The sequence below is a fragment of the Mesoplodon bidens genome (assembly GCF_964165515.1).
Source record: "Mesoplodon bidens genome assembly, chromosome: 19".
In the NCBI taxonomy this organism is placed as follows: Eukaryota; Metazoa; Chordata; class Mammalia; order Artiodactyla; family Ziphiidae; genus Mesoplodon; species Mesoplodon bidens.
In genome coordinates, this window is record NC_138179.1 from 47745878 (window position 1) to 47764836 (window position 18959).

At 40.2% G+C, this 18959-nt stretch overlaps 1 protein-coding gene across 1 annotated transcript in view; it reads right to left on the reverse strand.

The window, feature by feature from the left end:
- Positions 1 to 18259, reverse strand: part of EFCAB3 (EF-hand calcium binding domain 3) — a 46901-nt gene extending 28642 nt beyond the window's left edge. The window contains exons 1-4 of the mRNA XM_081218269.1: positions 18096 to 18259; positions 15667 to 15743; positions 8982 to 9072; positions 6553 to 6629 (exon numbers count right to left, since the gene is read on the reverse strand). Coding sequence (XP_081074395.1) covers positions 6553 to 6629; positions 8982 to 9072; positions 15667 to 15743; positions 18096 to 18169 — 319 coding nt within the window. The 5' untranslated portion in view covers positions 18170 to 18259. The remainder of the gene's footprint in view (positions 1 to 6552; positions 6630 to 8981; positions 9073 to 15666; positions 15744 to 18095) is intronic.
- Positions 18260 to 18959: the final 700 nt, after the last annotated feature.

Consider the following 18959-nt stretch of genomic DNA (forward strand, 5'->3'; position numbering starts at 1 on the left):
AATTTGTTTATATTCTTTTACAACTTTCCCAGCTCGAGACCTGGAGTTTGAAGTCCAGGACCTCATGGAATGGAAATATGTGCAAATGCAAGTTAGAGGTATGTGCCAAGTTGGAAGGCCATGTGGACGGGGTCCCTTTACTATCCCAAGATCTCTAAGCCAAACTTCTTGCCATTGCTCCTCCTGCAAATAGTATCATTCTGGTCCTATATAAAAATAAGTGGTAAAGCATTCTGAAAGTATGTAGAAAAAGTTATTTAAACACAAAATTTATTTTTAAAATGTATTTTTCATCTCATAATTGACAGAGAATAAAATGTTATAGCATTTGCAAAATATTTACCTAATTGTTTATATCTTGGATAGCTGCCTGGTAGTAAGTAGATTTTCCCAGGGTTTCCTTCTGGGAGGTCCACCCCTGCCCTATCAGTTCTTATGAACCCACTGGTCTTTTTAAAAAATAAGAATAGGGCTTCCCTGGTGGCGCAGTGGTTGAGAGTCCGCCTGCCGATGCAGGGGACACGGGTTCGTGCCCCGGTCCCGGAAGATCCCACATGCCACGGAGCGGCTGGGCCCGTGAGCCATGGCCGCTGAGCCTGCACATTGGGAGCCTGTGCTCCGCAACGGGAGAGGCCACAACAGTGAGAGGCCCACGTACCACAAAAAAAAAAATAAAATAAAAAATAAGAAATAAAAAAAATAAAAAATAAAAAATAAGAATAGGGGTGGGATCTAATGCTGTTTTGCTACCTTAGATCCCCCTGAATGGACTATTAACCACTAAGGACTCCCTAGTCATTCCTTTCTACTTCTGCATAGTTTAAGAATCAGAACCTATGGACCAGAAGCTGGGTTGGTAGGGCTTCTCCCTTTTATTGTTGGTCTTATCTCTCTAATTATCCTTTTTTTAATATAAATTTATTTATTTTTATTTATTTATTTTTGGCTGCATTGGGTCTTCGTTGCCGTGCGCGGGCTTTCTCTAGTTGCGGTGAGCAGGGGCTACTCTTTGTTGTGGTGCACGGGCTTCTCATTGCGGTGGCTTCTCTTGTTGCGGAGCACGGGCTCTAGGCACACGGGCTTCAGTAGTAGTGGCGCGCAGGCTCAATAGTTATGGCTCGCAGGCTTAGTTGCTCCGTGGCACGGGGGATCTTCCTGGACCAGGGATCTAACCTGTGTTCCCTGCGTTGGCAGGGGGATTCTTAGCCACTGCCCCAGCAGGGAAGTCCCACCCTTGTCAGTTTTGAGGAGTGTTGTTCAGGTACTTTGTAGAAGTCCTTCAATTTGGGTTTTTCTGATGTTCTTCTCATGGTTAGCCTGAGATTATGGGTTTTGGGGAGGAAGACCACAGAACTGAAGTGGTGTTATCATCATTATATTAAGGCTATCAACATGACTTATCACTGGTGATGGCAACCATGATTAACTGGCTGAGGCAGTGTTTGTCAGATTTTTCCACTGTAAACTTCCTTCCTTCCTTTTTCATATTCTACTCTTTGGAAGCAAGTTGCTAAGGGTGGTCCAGACTCAAGGGACAGAGGGCTCAGGGGAATGGGGATTAAGCTCTACCTCCTGGAAGAGCTACTATCTACACACATTATTTGGAATTCTCTTGTAAGAGAGATTTGTCTCTTCTTCATTTAAAAAATGCAATCATGGGACTTCCCTGGTGGCGCAGTGGTTAAGAATCCGCCTGCCAATGCAGGGCACACGGGTTCGAGCCCTGGTCCAGGAAGATCCCACGTGCCATGGAGCAGCTAAGCCTGTGCGCCACAACTACTGAGCCTGCGTGCCACAACTATTGAAGCCCGTGTGCCTACAGCCCAAGCTCCACAGCAAGAGAAGCCACCGCAATGAAAAGCCCGCGCACCGCAACCAAGAGTAGTCCCTGCTTGATGCAACTGGGGAAAGCCCGTGTGCAGCAACGAAGACCCAACAGAGCAAAAAAAAAAAAAAAAAAAAAATTCAATCATTTATTTCTATCACTTGGGACTTATCGATATTTATTTTATACTTTGAGTTATAATCCAATACTATTCTATTTATTTTTGTTGTTTAAACTGTTCCAGCTTTGGCTGTTGTGAGCTCTTTCAGGTTCATTTCTGTATCTCCTTGACATGCTCTTGTCCTTTTGTATTTTGAGCATCTCCTTACTTTCTGGCACTGCAAGATATTCCAGGTTCATTTTGTATATTCTCTGCCAAAGCCCTAGAATCAGCCATTTATCCAAGGAACTCTGATTCTTTCATAGGAGACTGATATTGGAAGTCAAGATCTGGGTGCTGGGTATGCTTGTTGCTGTGGGGGTGTCAGTGCTTTTAAGTCCTCTCAGCAAACAGAGCTAGGAAATATATGCACATATACTAACCCATGTATACACACAGATCATATTATTTCTTGATCTATCCATCTGCATCCATATTAAGTTAAACATGAGTTCACACTAATGTCTCACTCTAATCCAGTTCCACTGCTTCACTTTAGCCTTCTCCCCTTGTTTATCTGAAACTTCCTACTCCAACAGAGAGAAACCTGGCTCCCACCATCCACCATTGAGTCACTTATTTATTCAATTGTCATATACATGTACAACAGTTTCAGAATTGTTAATCCATACCCCTATGAGAAACAACTTTACTAATTAGAGTATATTGTGTGTTGTTTATGTATAGCTCCTTTTGTGTTCAGTCTTACATTTTCTAGTCAAAATGTCGTTTTCAGAGTTACGTAGGTCAGCGCCTCCCTCTCCCCGACGTGACTTATATTTTAACAGGATCACTGTGGCTGTTGTTAGAACAGACTTTTGTAAGGATTTGGGTAGAAGCAGGGAGACTAGCCTCAGGTAGGAGGCTACTGTGGGTGAGCAATAACAGTGCTTTAGACCAGGGTTGTAGCAGTAGAGGTGGTATAAATCTCCATCTATTTTAAACGTAGAGCCAATGAGATTTCCTGATGGATCTTATTTATTTATTTATATATATTTTAAAATACACATTTCTTCATTTATTTATTTATTTATTTATTTATTTATATTTTTGGCTGCATTGGGTCTTTGTTGCTGCACGCAGGCTTTCTCTAGTTGCCGCGAGCGGGGGCTACTCTTCGTTGTGGTGGGAGGGCTTCTCATTCTGGTGGCTTCTCTTGCTGCGGAGCATGGGCTCTAGGCACGTGGGCTTCAGTAATTGCGGCATGGGGGCTCAGTAGTTGTGGCCTGCAGGCTCTAGAGCAGTCTCAGTAGTTGTGGCACACGGGCTTAGTTGCTCCACAGCATGTGGGATCTTCCCTGACCAGGGCTCAAACCCATGTCCCCTGCGTTAGCAGGCGGATTGTTAACCACTGTGCCACCAGAGAAGTCCCTCCTGATGGATTTAGAGGTAGGGTGAGGTAGGGTGAGAACGAAGAGTCAAGGATGAGTCCAGAGTTTTTCCAGAACAAGTGGAAGGATGAAACATCATTATCTGAGATGGGGAAGGCTATGGGTAGGTCAAATTTTAAAAGTAAGAGGCTGAGGGGAGGGGAGGATGGGGAGTTACTGGTTAATGGGTCTGGAGGTTCAGTTTGGGATGATGAAAAAGTTCTGGAGGTGGATGGTAGTGATGGTTAGAGGACAGTGTGAACATATTTAATGCCACTGATCTGTGTGAACTCTTAAAAATGGTTAAAATTGTAATTTTTATGTTATGTATATTTTACTACAATAAAAAAAAAAGAGTAAGAGGAACATATCAGGAGTTCAGTTGTTTTTTTTTTTTGCCACGCCATGTGGCTTGCAGAATCTTAGTTCCCTGAACCTGGGACCCCAGCAGCGGCAGCGTGGAGTCCTAACCACTGGATTGCCAGGGACTTTCCCAGGAGTTCAGTTTTTGACATGTTGAGTTTGAGGTGTCTATTTGACATACAATTGGAGATGTCAGGTAGGCAGTTAGATATGAGTCTGAAGCTGGGGAGAGAGACCTGGCTGGACATGTACATTTGGGAATTGTTGGCATGTAGGTATTTAAGGCCTAAGACTAGATGAGATCACCACATGTGTGAGTGGGATGAAGAAGAGAAGAGGATCAAGGACTGAGCTCTGGGGTGGTCTAACATGAAGAGGAATCAGGAGAAAGGGAGAAACTAGTAAAGCAGACTGAGGAGTGACCAGTGAGGTAGGAAGAAAACAAGAACGTGTAAATATCTAGGAATGGGAAAAATAGTTTTGGAGACAATGAGTATAGACACCTCTTTCGGGGAATTTTTCTGCAAAGAGGAGCAAAGAAATTCTATAGTAGCTGGAGGAGGAAATGAGGTCACAATATATTTCTTAGGGGCAATAATAGTAAATTTGTATGATAATAGGAATGATATAATAGAGAGTGAAAAAAATTGGTGTTGGAGAGGGGGGCACAGTTTCTTTGGTCATATCTTTGAATTTGAGAGAGGGATGTGATCTAGTCCACAATGGAAGGATTGACTTTAGATAAAAGTATAAAGTTCATTTGTGGAAGAGGGAGGAGGGCAGAGTTTGTGGGGACAGATGCTGGTGGGGGTAGATATGGAAGCGGGAGTCTGTGGAAGTTCTATTCTGACTGCAGAATCAGAATTCTCCGATTATAAAGGGGTAGGAAGCAAGGATATCAACTGAGAGTGAGGATGGTAGCAGATGTTGGGGATTTGGAGGTGTTCAATAAATATTTGTAAAATGAACAAATTAACCTCTCATAGAGCTTAATCCTCACGACAACCACGTTTTCTAGTTTCTGTATTTGACGCTTTGATATCTGGGGCCTTGCTGATCCTGGAGGGCCTGCCCCTCCCATAACTAGCCAGCTCCTAGCGATAGTAAAAGACTTGCCTGTGAGCATGTTCTTCATATACAAACCAACCAATCCAGAGACCGTATCCCCAGTCACCAACTTTCTTAGGCTCTTAAACTCTGGGCTACTGTTCCTCTGTCCTAATCACTGCAGGGCCAGGTATCAGACAACTAGGGACAGCCCTGAATACCCAGAGCTCACTGAAATGATTTAACTAGCCAATCCTAAACCTGCTTATCCTGCCTTGTCTATTCCTTCCTGCAGAAACCAAACTAAGGCTCTTGCCCACTTCCCTCTACCCTTTGCCTTTTGACTGACACTGGTGCTTCCCTCTTCATGGTGTGCTGTGTCTCTTATTTTTTAGGGATCTCTGAGAATAAAATACTTCTTCCGGGACAGTTGTTTCTATGTCTGTATGTACAACAATACCCGATTAAAACAAATAGTGGGTACCCTTAAAGCACCAATGTATATTAATTTACTTCAGAAACCTTGAAGTATTATAAAGCCATAAACTGTTATTATTAAGGCATTTAGTTCAGTTTTACAGTGAAAAATGAAGTTGTGATTCTGCCAATCTTTTGTGTTTCCCAAACCAGCTTTCCCAGCAATAAAGGTGTTTTTTTGATTCCTGTCTCTTGGAGGAATTTCTTAGTTGGTTCCAAACTTGGAGGGTTCGAAGCATTAACCTTCTCAGAACCCAAACACAGCCATGCTTGATGTTTTTTGTTGTTGTTTTTTTTAGTTTTTCTAGTGTGTCATGTTTTCCCTTTTCTCTGGGCCTTTGCAGATTCCACTCTTTCTACCCAGAACCCTCCCTTCTGTGCTCTTTGTCTGATTTACTCATTATTCAGCTTTCGCTGGGACTTCCCTCCTATCCTTACTAAGTTAGGACACTTTCTTTTATGCTCCTTTAACTCTATACTTTCCCTATCATAACTTGTGTCATGTTGTAATTTAAATGGTTTAATCAACAAATTCATGGTTTAACTGTCTTCCCTGTAAGACTTCCTATTAGGGCAGGGAACATGTCTGACCTGTGTTTTGCCTAGTACACTGTTGGCTTTAAGTATTTGTTGTTTGGATGAATGAACTGTAGCGAGGGTAGCTCATTTTATCCTTATAATTTTTTTCTGTGATAAATTCTGGGACTTTAGTTGTGTTGATACTGCTTTGCTACTTAATTTCTATTTGACCTTGTATTTTTTCTTCTGCACACCACAAGTTCTCCTTGGAATAAAAATATTTGGCCAGGACTGTCTAAATTCTTAAAGATGTCTATTTGAAAGTAATCCCCCAGGACTTCCCTGGTGGTCAGTGGGTAAGACTCCATGCTCCCAATTCAGGGGGCCCAGGTTCGATCCCTGGTTGGGGAACTAGTTCCCGCATGCATGTGGCAAATAAGAGTCCTCGTGCTGCAACTAAGAAGTCCGCATGCTGCAACTAAGAAGTCTGCATGCCACAACTAAAGATCCCACATGGTGCAACTAAAAATCCCACCTGCCACAATGAAGATCCCACGTGCCGCAACTAAGACTTGGCACAGCCAAAAACTAAATAAATATTAAAAAAAAGTAATCCACCTTCCTTCCCACAAATTAGACATTGTATCATAAAATATAGATATTTTTTGCTTTTAAATAACAGAGCACTGTAGACAACCTTTGAAATCCCAGATCTCCCTTAGAGAAAAAAAATGATCAGATATATTAAGGGGCTTTTGTTTATGCTTTCATTTTGGGATGGGTCTCATTACCTCGTATTCGTGAAGGGCTCAACTTCCTTTCTTTGTGCTGTAATTGGCTTGGCAGAGGTCCTGGTAAATCTTTATCCCTGAGAAAAGAGATACTTATTGAAACCAGCAAATATTAGTTCCCTTCTTCAGTTTCTGCTGACTGGAGTGACTGTAAGCATCAAAATATATCCAGAGTCACACCACCTAAGGGCCCTGTTACTGTCAATTGCCAATAGCTACAGGATGGACACTGATGTTGGCCACCGAGGTCCACCTCTCCCCTATACTTGCCCATCAACCTTACCCCCTTAAAAAAATCTGATTTCTCCTATTTTACAAAAGAGGAAACTGAGGCTCAGAGGAATTAAATAACTTGTCCTGAGTCACACAGCTAATAACTGGAAGCCCTGGGATCCAAATCCAGGTTTATTTGTTGCCAAAATTGAAGAATATAAGTCTCACACTATTCCGATTGTTGGAAATATAAGTTGTTTCAAATTTTTAACTAGTTTAAATAATCTTATGGTGAATATACTTATAGTGAAATTTTGTATTCACATTTATTTTACAACTTTGCCAAATTGTATTTTTACCAGCATATGAGAGAGCGAGAGCGGTAGATCGATCTTTTTCTCTCTTTCTCCCTCTCTCTGTCTCTCTGTCTCTCTGTCTCGATGTCTCTATATCAACCATATCTATCTATCTCTCATCAAGAGAGAAAAGTTCTGGAAAGTTTGGAACCCTAGGTGACCTTTTATTTCCTCAGGAAAATAAAATATGGAAAAAGAGGAAAATATTAATACTTTGGGGATATTTTGTATATATCTGCAGCAATTTATTAGTTTAGGAACATAAAAATGTATTATGCAGAACTGAGTTTACTTATAATATGGTAATTTAATAGTAAATTTATAATCATAATTTTATGGATTAATTTTATTTAAAATACATTTAGTTTTGATACTAGTAGAACTAAAAGCTTTAAGAAATATGTCATCTCTCAGGTTTTGTGCTTTTACAAGAAGCAATTTAAAAAGTAAAACTATAAGAAATACTAAACGTGGTAGTTAAATAAAAAAATTATAGCTTATGAATTTAGTATCCTCTACAGTGTCTACTAGATTCAGCCCATTTTTAAAGAGGACCTGGTAAAATAGGAGGTGAAATGCACCATTCTCAATTTTTCTGACATGGAATTTGATCTAATTAGTCTTATTTTTCTCAGCTTTTACTAACATTGATATCTTCTAGTGTTTGCTTTTCATTACCAACTTGATGCCTTTACTCAGATTGGTTATTTTATATTTGTTGTATTTCTAAATATAAACAGATTTCTTTTGCATGATATAAAAGATGCAGTGGATGGAGAAATATGAAGTTCTCAAGAAGCAGGAAGAAAGTAGAAGCCCAGGCAATGCAAGTTCTTTATTAGCTACATTTAAAAAACCATACTCTTGGCAGAATTTCAAATCTTATCTTGGATCAAACATGGGAAATAGTTTTTTTATTTTACAGTGTTTCAAAGGTTCAAAGAACTTTAGGTTTGGAATGAACCCAGTCTTAGCCTCTCATCTCATGTAGGAATTCCCTCTACATGTGGTATTATCTAGTCTTTGCTTGACTACTTTCAGTGACAAGGAAGTCACTACTTCAAGAGATAGTTCGTGATGAAGGGTAAGGGAACAATGAGATCAAGGAATTTGGCTGCTATAAGGTTGTGTTACCCACATCCTGATTAAAAAGTCCGTCATATATTCCTGTAGAATGGCATAGTCAAGGACACCACTCAAAGTGGCAAAGAAAATGGATAATTGTGAGAGATGAGAGACTTTTCTTTTTATGATCTGATAAAATTTGCATCAGGCTTTCATTTTCAGTCATTAGTGGCTACTGTTTATTGGAATGTATAGTTATCAGATTGAGAAAAAGCTATTGTTAATGTCACAGGCAAACCTCCCTTCCCAATTTTAGCTCAAGGTTAGTCATAGCTAATTTATCAGATTTCATTTTACTGGCCATTGTTGAGCTACATACTCTTTCTCTATATTCTGACGCTTAGGGGTTTATGATCCTCTGAGCTTATTCTCCTGTAAACCGGCACTTGAAATGTCTTAATGTGTAACTGACAACTCCTTTAGCCTTCTGATAACCCTCTTCTTCTGGGGTATTCTGTCCCCTCACACAAAAATAGCCTCTCATTTGGGAGAATAGGAAGGAGAACTCTTTGTTTCTCTAATCAAAAAGTATCTATCTATCTATCTTTCTTTTCATAAAAGAATCTTTATCTTCAATTCAGATGTTTTGTTTTATAATTAACTTTAACACAGAATAGATATTTGAAGAACATTCTAACTTGTTTCATTATAGCCTTTATGAGCATTTAATATATTCATCACCTTAATAATTCTTTATCTTAATATATTGATCACCTTAATAAATTCATTACTTACCTCCTGCCATGGAAGTTGGGTATTTTTGTTGAAGGATTCAGTTTAAGTTTTGCTTTAGTATCAGAAACTGCCATGTGGTCAGTAACTCTGTCTGGAATTCAGAAGATACAGTTAAGGATCAAATCACAGATTAATTTGTTTATATTCTTTTACAACTTTCCCAGCTCGAGACCTGGAGTTTGAAGTCCAGGACCTCATGGAATGGAAATATGTGCAAATGCAAGTTAGAGGTATGTGCCAAGTTGGAAGGCCATGTGGACGGGGTCCCTTTACTATCCCAAGATCTCTAAGCCAAACTTCTTGCCATTGCTCCTCCTGCAAATAGTATCATTCTGGTCCTATATAAAAATAAGTGGTAAAGCATTCTGAAAGTATGTAGAAAAAGTTATTTAAACACAAAATTTATTTTTAAAATGTATTTTTCATCTCATAATTGACAGAGAATAAAATGTTATAGCATTTGCAAAATATTTACCTAATTGTTTATATCTTGGATAGCTGCCTGGTAGTAAGTAGATTTTCCCAGGGTTTCCTTCTGGGAGGTCCACCCCTGCCCTATCAGTTCTTATGAACCCACTGGTCTTTTTAAAAAATAAGAATAGGGCTTCCCTGGTGGCGCAGTGGTTGAGAGTCCGCCTGCCGATGCAGGGGACACGGGTTCGTGCCCCGGTCCCGGAAGATCCCACATGCCACGGAGCGGCTGGGCCCGTGAGCCATGGCCGCTGAGCCTGCACATTGGGAGCCTGTGCTCCGCAACGGGAGAGGCCACAACAGTGAGAGGCCCACGTACCACAAAAAAAAAAATAAAATAAAAAATAAGAAATAAAAAAAATAAAAAATAAAAAATAAGAATAGGGGTGGGATCTAATGCTGTTTTGCTACCTTAGATCCCCCTGAATGGACTATTAACCACTAAGGACTCCCTAGTCATTCCTTTCTACTTCTGCATAGTTTAAGAATCAGAACCTATGGACCAGAAGCTGGGTTGGTAGGGCTTCTCCCTTTTATTGTTGGTCTTATCTCTCTAATTATCCTTTTTTTAATATAAATTTATTTATTTTTATTTATTTATTTTTGGCTGCATTGGGTCTTCGTTGCCGTGCGCGGGCTTTCTCTAGTTGCGGTGAGCAGGGGCTACTCTTTGTTGTGGTGCACGGGCTTCTCATTGCGGTGGCTTCTCTTGTTGCGGAGCACGGGCTCTAGGCACACGGGCTTCAGTAGTAGTGGCGCGCAGGCTCAATAGTTATGGCTCGCAGGCTTAGTTGCTCCGTGGCACGGGGGATCTTCCTGGACCAGGGATCTAACCTGTGTTCCCTGCGTTGGCAGGGGGATTCTTAGCCACTGCCCCAGCAGGGAAGTCCCACCCTTGTCAGTTTTGAGGAGTGTTGTTCAGGTACTTTGTAGAAGTCCTTCAATTTGGGTTTTTCTGATGTTCTTCTCATGGTTAGCCTGAGATTATGGGTTTTGGGGAGGAAGACCACAGAACTGAAGTGGTGTTATCATCATTATATTAAGGCTATCAACATGACTTATCACTGGTGATGGCAACCATGATTAACTGGCTGAGGCAGTGTTTGTCAGATTTTTCCACTGTAAACTTCCTTCCTTCCTTTTTCATATTCTACTCTTTGGAAGCAAGTTGCTAAGGGTGGTCCAGACTCAAGGGACAGAGGGCTCAGGGGAATGGGGATTAAGCTCTACCTCCTGGAAGAGCTACTATCTACACACATTATTTGGAATTCTCTTGTAAGAGAGATTTGTCTCTTCTTCATTTAAAAAATGCAATCATGGGACTTCCCTGGTGGCGCAGTGGTTAAGAATCCGCCTGCCAATGCAGGGCACACGGGTTCGAGCCCTGGTCCAGGAAGATCCCACGTGCCATGGAGCAGCTAAGCCTGTGCGCCACAACTACTGAGCCTGCGTGCCACAACTATTGAAGCCCGTGTGCCTACAGCCCAAGCTCCACAGCAAGAGAAGCCACCGCAATGAAAAGCCCGCGCACCGCAACCAAGAGTAGTCCCTGCTTGATGCAACTGGGGAAAGCCCGTGTGCAGCAACGAAGACCCAACAGAGCAAAAAAAAAAAAAAAAAAAAAAATTCAATCATTTATTTCTATCACTTGGGACTTATCGATATTTATTTTATACTTTGAGTTATAATCCAATACTATTCTATTTATTTTTGTTGTTTAAACTGTTCCAGCTTTGGCTGTTGTGAGCTCTTTCAGGTTCATTTCTGTATCTCCTTGACATGCTCTTGTCCTTTTGTATTTTGAGCATCTCCTTACTTTCTGGCACTGCAAGATATTCCAGGTTCATTTTGTATATTCTCTGCCAAAGCCCTAGAATCAGCCATTTATCCAAGGAACTCTGATTCTTTCATAGGAGACTGATATTGGAAGTCAAGATCTGGGTGCTGGGTATGCTTGTTGCTGTGGGGGTGTCAGTGCTTTTAAGTCCTCTCAGCAAACAGAGCTAGGAAATATATGCACATATACTAACCCATGTATACACACAGATCATATTATTTCTTGATCTATCCATCTGCATCCATATTAAGTTAAACATGAGTTCACACTAATGTCTCACTCTAATCCAGTTCCACTGCTTCACTTTAGCCTTCTCCCCTTGTTTATCTGAAACTTCCTACTCCAACAGAGAGAAACCTGGCTCCCACCATCCACCATTGAGTCACTTATTTATTCAATTGTCATATACATGTACAACAGTTTCAGAATTGTTAATCCATACCCCTATGAGAAACAACTTTACTAATTAGAGTATATTGTGTGTTGTTTATGTATAGCTCCTTTTGTGTTCAGTCTTACATTTTCTAGTCAAAATGTCGTTTTCAGAGTTACGTAGGTCAGCGCCTCCCTCTCCCCGACGTGACTTATATTTTAACAGGATCACTGTGGCTGTTGTTAGAACAGACTTTTGTAAGGATTTGGGTAGAAGCAGGGAGACTAGCCTCAGGTAGGAGGCTACTGTGGGTGAGCAATAACAGTGCTTTAGACCAGGGTTGTAGCAGTAGAGGTGGTATAAATCTCCATCTATTTTAAACGTAGAGCCAATGAGATTTCCTGATGGATCTTATTTATTTATTTATATATATTTTAAAATACACATTTCTTCATTTATTTATTTATTTATTTATTTATTTATATTTTTGGCTGCATTGGGTCTTTGTTGCTGCACGCAGGCTTTCTCTAGTTGCCGCGAGCGGGGGCTACTCTTCGTTGTGGTGGGAGGGCTTCTCATTCTGGTGGCTTCTCTTGCTGCGGAGCATGGGCTCTAGGCACGTGGGCTTCAGTAATTGCGGCATGGGGGCTCAGTAGTTGTGGCCTGCAGGCTCTAGAGCAGTCTCAGTAGTTGTGGCACACGGGCTTAGTTGCTCCACAGCATGTGGGATCTTCCCTGACCAGGGCTCAAACCCATGTCCCCTGCGTTAGCAGGCGGATTGTTAACCACTGTGCCACCAGAGAAGTCCCTCCTGATGGATTTAGAGGTAGGGTGAGGTAGGGTGAGAACGAAGAGTCAAGGATGAGTCCAGAGTTTTTCCAGAACAAGTGGAAGGATGAAACATCATTATCTGAGATGGGGAAGGCTATGGGTAGGTCAAATTTTAAAAGTAAGAGGCTGAGGGGAGGGGAGGATGGGGAGTTACTGGTTAATGGGTCTGGAGGTTCAGTTTGGGATGATGAAAAAGTTCTGGAGGTGGATGGTAGTGATGGTTAGAGGACAGTGTGAACATATTTAATGCCACTGATCTGTGTGAACTCTTAAAAATGGTTAAAATTGTAATTTTTATGTTATGTATATTTTACTACAATAAAAAAAAAAGAGTAAGAGGAACATATCAGGAGTTCAGTTGTTTTTTTTTTTTGCCACGCCATGTGGCTTGCAGAATCTTAGTTCCCTGAACCTGGGACCCCAGCAGCGGCAGCGTGGAGTCCTAACCACTGGATTGCCAGGGACTTTCCCAGGAGTTCAGTTTTTGACATGTTGAGTTTGAGGTGTCTATTTGACATACAATTGGAGATGTCAGGTAGGCAGTTAGATATGAGTCTGAAGCTGGGGAGAGAGACCTGGCTGGACATGTACATTTGGGAATTGTTGGCATGTAGGTATTTAAGGCCTAAGACTAGATGAGATCACCACATGTGTGAGTGGGATGAAGAAGAGAAGAGGATCAAGGACTGAGCTCTGGGGTGGTCTAACATGAAGAGGAATCAGGAGAAAGGGAGAAACTAGTAAAGCAGACTGAGGAGTGACCAGTGAGGTAGGAAGAAAACAAGAACGTGTAAATATCTAGGAATGGGAAAAATAGTTTTGGAGACAATGAGTATAGACACCTCTTTCGGGGAATTTTTCTGCAAAGAGGAGCAAAGAAATTCTATAGTAGCTGGAGGAGGAAATGAGGTCACAATATATTTCTTAGGGGCAATAATAGTAAATTTGTATGATAATAGGAATGATATAATAGAGAGTGAAAAAAATTGGTGTTGGAGAGGGGGGCACAGTTTCTTTGGTCATATCTTTGAATTTGAGAGAGGGATGTGATCTAGTCCACAATGGAAGGATTGACTTTAGATAAAAGTATAAAGTTCATTTGTGGAAGAGGGAGGAGGGCAGAGTTTGTGGGGACAGATGCTGGTGGGGGTAGATATGGAAGCGGGAGTCTGTGGAAGTTCTATTCTGACTGCAGAATCAGAATTCTCCGATTATAAAGGGGTAGGAAGCAAGGATATCAACTGAGAGTGAGGATGGTAGCAGATGTTGGGGATTTGGAGGTGTTCAATAAATATTTGTAAAATGAACAAATTAACCTCTCATAGAGCTTAATCCTCACGACAACCACGTTTTCTAGTTTCTGTATTTGACGCTTTGATATCTGGGGCCTTGCTGATCCTGGAGGGCCTGCCCCTCCCATAACTAGCCAGCTCCTAGCGATAGTAAAAGACTTGCCTGTGAGCATGTTCTTCATATACAAACCAACCAATCCAGAGACCGTATCCCCAGTCACCAACTTTCTTAGGCTCTTAAACTCTGGGCTACTGTTCCTCTGTCCTAATCACTGCAGGGCCAGGTATCAGACAACTAGGGACAGCCCTGAATACCCAGAGCTCACTGAAATGATTTAACTAGCCAATCCTAAACCTGCTTATCCTGCCTTGTCTATTCCTTCCTGCAGAAACCAAACTAAGGCTCTTGCCCACTTCCCTCTACCCTTTGCCTTTTGACTGACACTGGTGCTTCCCTCTTCATGGTGTGCTGTGTCTCTTATTTTTTAGGGATCTCTGAGAATAAAATACTTCTTCCGGGACAGTTGTTTCTATGTCTGTATGTACAACAATACCCGATTAAAACAAATAGTGGGTACCCTTAAAGCACCAATGTATATTAATTTACTTCAGAAACCTTGAAGTATTATAAAGCCATAAACTGTTATTATTAAGGCATTTAGTTCAGTTTTACAGTGAAAAATGAAGTTGTGATTCTGCCAATCTTTTGTGTTTCCCAAACCAGCTTTCCCAGCAATAAAGGTGTTTTTTTGATTCCTGTCTCTTGGAGGAATTTCTTAGTTGGTTCCAAACTTGGAGGGTTCGAAGCATTAACCTTCTCAGAACCCAAACACAGCCATGCTTGATGTTTTTTGTTGTTGTTTTTTTTAGTTTTTCTAGTGTGTCATGTTTTCCCTTTTCTCTGGGCCTTTGCAGATTCCACTCTTTCTACCCAGAACCCTCCCTTCTGTGCTCTTTGTCTGATTTACTCATTATTCAGCTTTCGCTGGGACTTCCCTCCTATCCTTACTAAGTTAGGACACTTTCTTTTATGCTCCTTTAACTCTATACTTTCCCTATCATAACTTGTGTCATGTTGTAATTTAAATGGTTTAATCAACAAATTCATGGTTTAACTGTCTTCCCTGTAAGACTTCCTATTAGGGCAGGGAACATGTCTGACCTGTGTTTTGCCTAGTACACTGTTGGCTTTAAGTATTTGTTGTTTGGATGAATGAACTGTAGCGAGGGTAGCTCATTTTATCCTTATAATTTTTTTCTGTGATAAATTCTGGGACTTTAGTTGTGTTGATACTGCTTTGCTACTTAATTTCTATTTGACCTTGTATTTTTTCTTCTGCACACCACAAGTTCTCCTTGGAATAAAAATATTTGGCCAGGACTGTCTAAATTCTTAAAGATGTCTATTTGAAAGTAATCCCCCAGGACTTCCCTGGTGGTCAGTGGGTAAGACTCCATGCTCCCAATTCAGGGGGCCCAGGTTCGATCCCTGGTTGGGGAACTAGTTCCCGCATGCATGTGGCAAATAAGAGTCCTCGTGCTGCAACTAAGAAGTCCGCATGCTGCAACTAAGAAGTCTGCATGCCACAACTAAAGATCCCACATGGTGCAACTAAAAATCCCACCTGCCACAATGAAGATCCCACGTGCCGCAACTAAGACTTGGCACAGCCAAAAACTAAATAAATATTAAAAAAAAGTAATCCACCTTCCTTCCCACAAATTAGACATTGTATCATAAAATATAGATATTTTTTGCTTTTAAATAACAGAGCACTGTAGACAACCTTTGAAATCCCAGATCTCCCTTAGAGAAAAAAAATGATCAGATATATTAAGGGGCTTTTGTTTATGCTTTCATTTTGGGATGGGTCTCATTACCTCGTATTCGTGAAGGGCTCAACTTCCTTTCTTTGTGCTGTAATTGGCTTGGCAGAGGTCCTGGTAAATCTTTATCCCTGAGAAAAGAGATACTTATTGAAACCAGCAAATATTAGTTCCCTTCTTCAGTTTCTGCTGACTGGAGTGACTGTAAGCATCAAAATATATCCAGAGTCACACCACCTAAGGGCCCTGTTACTGTCAATTGCCAATAGCTACAGGATGGACACTGATGTTGGCCACCGAGGTCCACCTCTCCCCTATACTTGCCCATCAACCTTACCCCCTTAAAAAAATCTGATTTCTCCTATTTTACAAAAGAGGAAACTGAGGCTCAGAGGAATTAAATAACTTGTCCTGAGTCACACAGCTAATAACTGGAAGCCCTGGGATCCAAATCCAGGTTTATTTGTTGCCAAAATTGAAGAATATAAGTCTCACACTATTCCGATTGTTGGAAATATAAGTTGTTTCAAATTTTTAACTAGTTTAAATAATCTTATGGTGAATATACTTATAGTGAAATTTTGTATTCACATTTATTTTACAACTTTGCCAAATTGTATTTTTACCAGCATATGAGAGAGCGAGAGCGGTAGATCGATCTTTTTCTCTCTTTCTCCCTCTCTCTGTCTCTCTGTCTCTCTGTCTCGATGTCTCTATATCAACCATATCTATCTATCTCTCATCAAGAGAGAAAAGTTCTGGAAAGTTTGGAACCCTAGGTGACCTTTTATTTCCTCAGGAAAATAAAATATGGAAAAAGAGGAAAATATTAATACTTTGGGGATATTTTGTATATATCTGCAGCAATTTATTAGTTTAGGAACATAAAAATGTATTATGCAGAACTGAGTTTACTTATAATATGGTAATTTAATAGTAAATTTATAATCATAATTTTATGGATTAATTTTATTTAAAATACATTTAGTTTTGATACTAGTAGAACTAAAAGCTTTAAGAAATATGTCATCTCTCAGGTTTTGTGCTTTTACAAGAAGCAATTTAAAAAGTAAAACTATAAGAAATACTAAACGTGGTAGTTAAATAAAAAAATTATAGCTTATGAATTTAGTATCCTCTACAGTGTCTACTAGATTCAGCCCATTTTTAAAGAGGACCTGGTAAAATAGGAGGTGAAATGCACCATTCTCAATTTTTCTGACATGGAATTTGATCTAATTAGTCTTATTTTTCTCAGCTTTTACTAACATTGATATCTTCTAGTGTTTGCTTTTCATTACCAACTTGATGCCTTTACTCAGATTGGTTATTTTATATTTGTTGTATTTCTAAATATAAACAGATTTCTTTTGCATGATATAAAAGATGCAGTGGATGGAGAAATATGAAGTTCTCAAGAAGCAGGAAGAAAGTAGAAGCCCAGGCAATGCAAGTTCTTTATTAGCTACATTTAAAAAACCATACTCTTGGCAGAATTTCAAATCTTATCTTGGATCAAACATGGGAAATAGTTTTTTTATTTTACAGTGTTTCAAAGGTTCAAAGAACTTTAGGTTTGGAATGAACCCAGTCTTAGCCTCTCATCTCATGTAGGAATTCCCTCTACATGTGGTATTATCTAGTCTTTGCTTGACTACTTTCAGTGACAAGGAAGTCACTACTTCAAGAGATAGTTCGTGATGAAGGGTAAGGGAACAATGAGATCAAGGAATTTGGCTGCTATAAGGTTGTGTTACCCACATCCTGATTAAAAAGTCCGTCATATATTCCTGTAGAATGGCATAGTCAAGGACACCACTCAAAGTGGCAAAGAAAATGGATAATTGTGAGAGATGAGAGACTTTTCTTTTTATGATCTGATAAAATTTGCATCAGGCTTTCATTTTCAGTCATTAGTGGCTACTGTTTATTGGAATGTATAGTTATCAGATTGAGAAAAAGCTATTGTTAATGTCACAGGCAAACCTCCCTTCCCAATTTTAGCTCAAGGTTAGTCATAGCTAATTTATCAGATTTCATTTTACTGGCCATTGTTGAGCTACATACTCTTTCTCTATATTCTGACGCTTAGGGGTTTATGATCCTCTGAGCTTATTCTCCTGTAAACCGGCACTTGAAATGTCTTAATGTGTAACTGACAACTCCTTTAGCCTTCTGATAACCCTCTTCTTCTGGGGTATTCTGTCCCCTCACACAAAAATAGCCTCTCATTTGGGAGAATAGGAAGGAGAACTCTTTGTTTCTCTAATCAAAAAGTATCTATCTATCTATCTTTCTTTTCATAAAAGAATCTTTATCTTCAATTCAGATGTTTTGTTTTATAATTAACTTTAACACAGAATAGATATTTGAAGAACATTCTAACTTGTTTCATTATAGCCTTTATGAGCATTTAATATATTCATCACCTTAATAATTCTTTATCTTAATATATTGATCACCTTAATAAATTCATTACTTACCTCCTGCCATGGAAGTTGGGTATTTTTGTTGAAGGATTCAGTTTAAGTTTTGCTTTAGTATCAGAAACTGCCATGTGGTCAGTAACTCTGTCTGGAATTCAGAAGATACAGTTAAGGATCAAATCACAGATTAATTTGTTTATATTCTTTTACAACTTTCCCAGCTCGAGACCTGGAGTTTGAAGTCCAGGACCTCATGGAATGGAAATATGTGCAAATGCAAGTTAGAGGTATGTGCCAAGTTGGAAGGCCATGTGGACGGGGTCCCTTTACTATCCCAAGATCTCTAAGCCAAACTTCTTGCCATTGCTCCTCCTGCAAATAGTATCATTCTGGTCCTATATAAAAATAAGTGGTAAAGCATTCTGAAAGTATGTAGAAAAAGTTATTTAAACACAAAATTTATTTTTAAAATGTATTTTTCATCTCATAATTGACAGAGAATAAAATGTTATAGCATTTGCAAAATATTTACCTAATTGTTTATATCTTGGATAGCTGCCTGGTAGTAAGTAGATTTTCCCAGGGTTTCCTTCTGGGAGGTCCACCCCTGCCCTATCAGTTCTTATGAACCCACTGGTCTTTTTAAAAAATAAGAATAGGGGTGGGATCTAATGCTGTTTTGCTACCTTAGATCCCCCTGAATGGACTATTAACCACTAAGGACTCCCTAGTCATTCCTTTCTACTTCTGCATAGTTTAAGAATCAGAGGGCTTCCCTGGTGGCGCAGTGGTTGGGAGTCCGCCTGCCGTTGCAGGGGACGCGGGTTCGTGCCCCGGTCCGGGAGGATCCCGCGTGCCGCGGAGCGGCTGGGCCCGTGAGCCATGGCCGCTGGGCCTGCGCGTCCGGAGCCTGTGCTCCGC